The sequence below is a fragment of the Mus pahari genome, chromosome 23, assembly GCF_900095145.1.
Source record: "Mus pahari chromosome 23, PAHARI_EIJ_v1.1, whole genome shotgun sequence".
NCBI lineage: Eukaryota > Metazoa > Chordata > Mammalia > Rodentia > Muridae > Mus > Mus pahari.
The window spans coordinates 13,724,974-13,727,824 of NC_034612.1; the positions used below are offsets into that span (position 1 = coordinate 13,724,974).

General features: G+C 44.8%; 1 protein-coding gene across 1 annotated transcript in view; it reads left to right on the top strand.

Moving 5' to 3' along the window:
* Kntc1 (kinetochore associated 1) overlaps positions 1-2,851 on the top strand; it is a 74,043-nt gene that overhangs the window by 27,432 nt on the left and 43,760 nt on the right. The window contains exons 26-28 of the mRNA XM_021222668.2: positions 990-1,109; positions 1,207-1,350; positions 2,660-2,758. Coding sequence (XP_021078327.1) covers positions 990-1,109; positions 1,207-1,350; positions 2,660-2,758 — 363 coding nt within the window. The remainder of the gene's footprint in view (positions 1-989; positions 1,110-1,206; positions 1,351-2,659; positions 2,759-2,851) is intronic.

Sequence of the window (2,851 nt, forward strand, 5' to 3'; positions counted from 1 at the left end):
CTTTCCTTTCCTTTCCTTTCCTTTCCTTTCCTTTCCTTTCCTTTCCTTTCCTTTCCTTTCCTTTCCTTTCCTTTCCTTTCCTTTCCTTTCCTTGTTTCTTTGTTTCTTTGTTTCTTTGTTTCTTTGTTTCTTTCTTTTTTTAAATGGTTTTAGAGCTTTATTATAGAAAGGCAGGGGGAAAGAGAGAAGGTAAAAGAGAGGGAGAGGCCGGCCATGGCCAAGAGGAGACAAAGGGGGAAAGGAGAGCCAGAGAGGAAAGGCTAGAGAGAAAGGGAGAGTAAGAAGGAGAGAGGGAGAGGAGAGGAGAGTAAGAGAACAAAGGAGGGAGAGAGCCACAGCTTCCTTGCTTAAAGTTAATTTCTCTCTCTTGAATTTTCTCAAACAAGCATGAATTATACTAGAAAAAGCATGCAACTTTATAGTTTTAAAAATTATATTGGGAGTACTAGAGTTGAGTTTGTAAATTAATGTATAAGACGTAATGAAATCCATTGTGAAGTATTCAGTCTTTTAGTACCAGGCAAAGGTGATCTTTAAGAATGTGTATTATGACGGCTAGCATGTAGCATGATTGCCACAGTGCTTGCTGAGCATGCATGAAGCCCTGTGTGTGTCCCCAGTAACACATGAACTTGGTATGTTGGTGCATACTTGTACTCTGAGGGTGTGGCCGGTAGAGGCAGAAGGATCATCCTTGGCTATGTATCTAGTTCATGGCTGTCTTGGGCTAGCTGAAATCCTGCCTCAAAAAAAAAAAATTATGCACACATACACACACACACACACACACACACACACACACAAAACCATGTGTGGGTTCTTCTGTTACCAGATCTCAGATTTTTAGTAAATTTCAGATTCTGGTTTCTCCTGTAAGTCATCACTGGTAATTGTGACCCAAACTGATTTCTTTGAGATAAGTTTGACCATGTTTCCCTATCACACACTTTTGTATCCTTTTAATGTTCTTAATAATACTTTCGTTGTAGAAGGATTATCGAAACACAGAGGAAGTCTGCCAGTTACGGACACTGGTGAGCAAGCTGCAGGAGCTAATCATTCTGCAGAGGAAGTACAACTGCAGGCTGGCCCTCTCGGACTTTGAGAAGGTACGAGTTCCAGCCCCTGAGCACTGTTTTAGTTTTTGCTATCCAGTGGTGGCAAGACACTGCATCACTTACCCCGTCTACCCTGTCCCTCATCTAGGAAAATGCCACCACTGTGGTGTTCCGCATGTTCGACAGGGTCTCGGCCCCAGAGCTGATCCCTTCCGTCTTAGAGAAGTCTGTGAGAGTTTACATTCGGGAACAGAATCTGCAAGAGGAGGAGCTACTGTTGCTCTATATAGAGGTGATGTTTTCTTTAGCTTTTAAAGTATTGAATTCCTAGTATGTGACTGTCTATGCGCACAGACATGGTGCATGTGTGGAGGTCTAACACAAGTTAGGAGACTCAATTCTCTTCTCCAGCCACACGGGTCTGGGTTTCCAACTCAGGTCGTCAGGCTTGGAGGCAGGCGCCTCTCCCTGCTGAGCCAGTGCATCCGTCCCTGCTTTAGTTTGTGAAGTCTGGGCAGCACATCTGCATGTCCAGTGCTGGACTCTAAAGAGAATGTAAGGCTTTGCCCTGGCACCTCGGAAGCATTTTGAATTGATCAAGAGTATAAGCTGACTGCGTTATTGTCAGAGGACCTCCCGGCTATTAGGCTGAGGTCGGGGCGGGGGTTACTCAGGCCTGCAAGTTCAAAACCAACTAGGCAACACGATGAGATCCCATCTCAAGAAGATGAAGAAAAACAGAAGGTGTTTTCCAAGGCCTCCTGTGAGGTAGTAGGAGGAGCTCAATACTTACTGATTTTGACAGAAAGTGATGAGGATCGGGCCTCAGCCTCCAGAGTCTAAGCTCCATCCCCACCCTGGCAGGTTTTATAAACAATACAATAGTGCAATAACCTTCTCTTTTTGGGGGGTGTGAGGGGTGGGGGGATTGGTTTGGCTTTGCTACTTTTTTTGTTTTTGTTTTAGTTTTTCGTGAAACAAGATCTTTACATAACCCTGGCTGTCCTGGAACTTCCTATGTAGATCAGACTGTCCTCAAACTCAGAGCTCAGCCCACTTCCTTGTGCTGCGTTAAAGGCTTGTGCACTACAACTGGCCCAATAATATTTGCAGGCCTTCAGAAAAACTTCCTGTTTACATTTTCTATGCTATATGAAAACATAGGCTAAATTTTTGGCTCCGTGCGTGCGTGAATGCGCGCGCGTGTGTGTGTGTGTGTGTGTGTGTGTGTGTGTGTGATGCATTAACTGTATTTGTGACTTTGGACAAGCACGGCCCACAGTAGCAGCCATGTAGAGGCTGGAGAACACCTTTCTTGGGCTCAGCTCTTTCCTTCCACTGGAAAGAGCTTGCCTGGGATCAAGCTCAGGTCAGCAGGCGACTTTACCTGCTCATTACCTTGCTGGCCCATTTGCCAGCAAGAGTTTCTAAGTTTGTTTGTTTGTTTTTTAAGATGGGGTTCCTCTGTGTCGCCATCCTGGCTGTCTTGAACTCACTGTGTAGACCAGGCTGGCGTCTACCTCTGGAGCACTGGCATTAAAGGTGTGTGCCACCTCACCTTGGCTGTGAGCGTTTCTAATATGTATGGTTCTCTTCCTTAGGATTTACTGAAGAGGTGTAGCTCAAAGTCAATGACACTCTTCGACACAGCGTGGGAAGCAAAGGCCATGGCCGTGATAAGATGCTTGTCTGACACAGATGTAAGCAAACACCAACTGTGGGAGTTTTCTATTTTGGGTAGGGAGTTCCCTTTTGAACATTGTCACTTTTTTTTTTTTTTTTTTTTTTTTTTT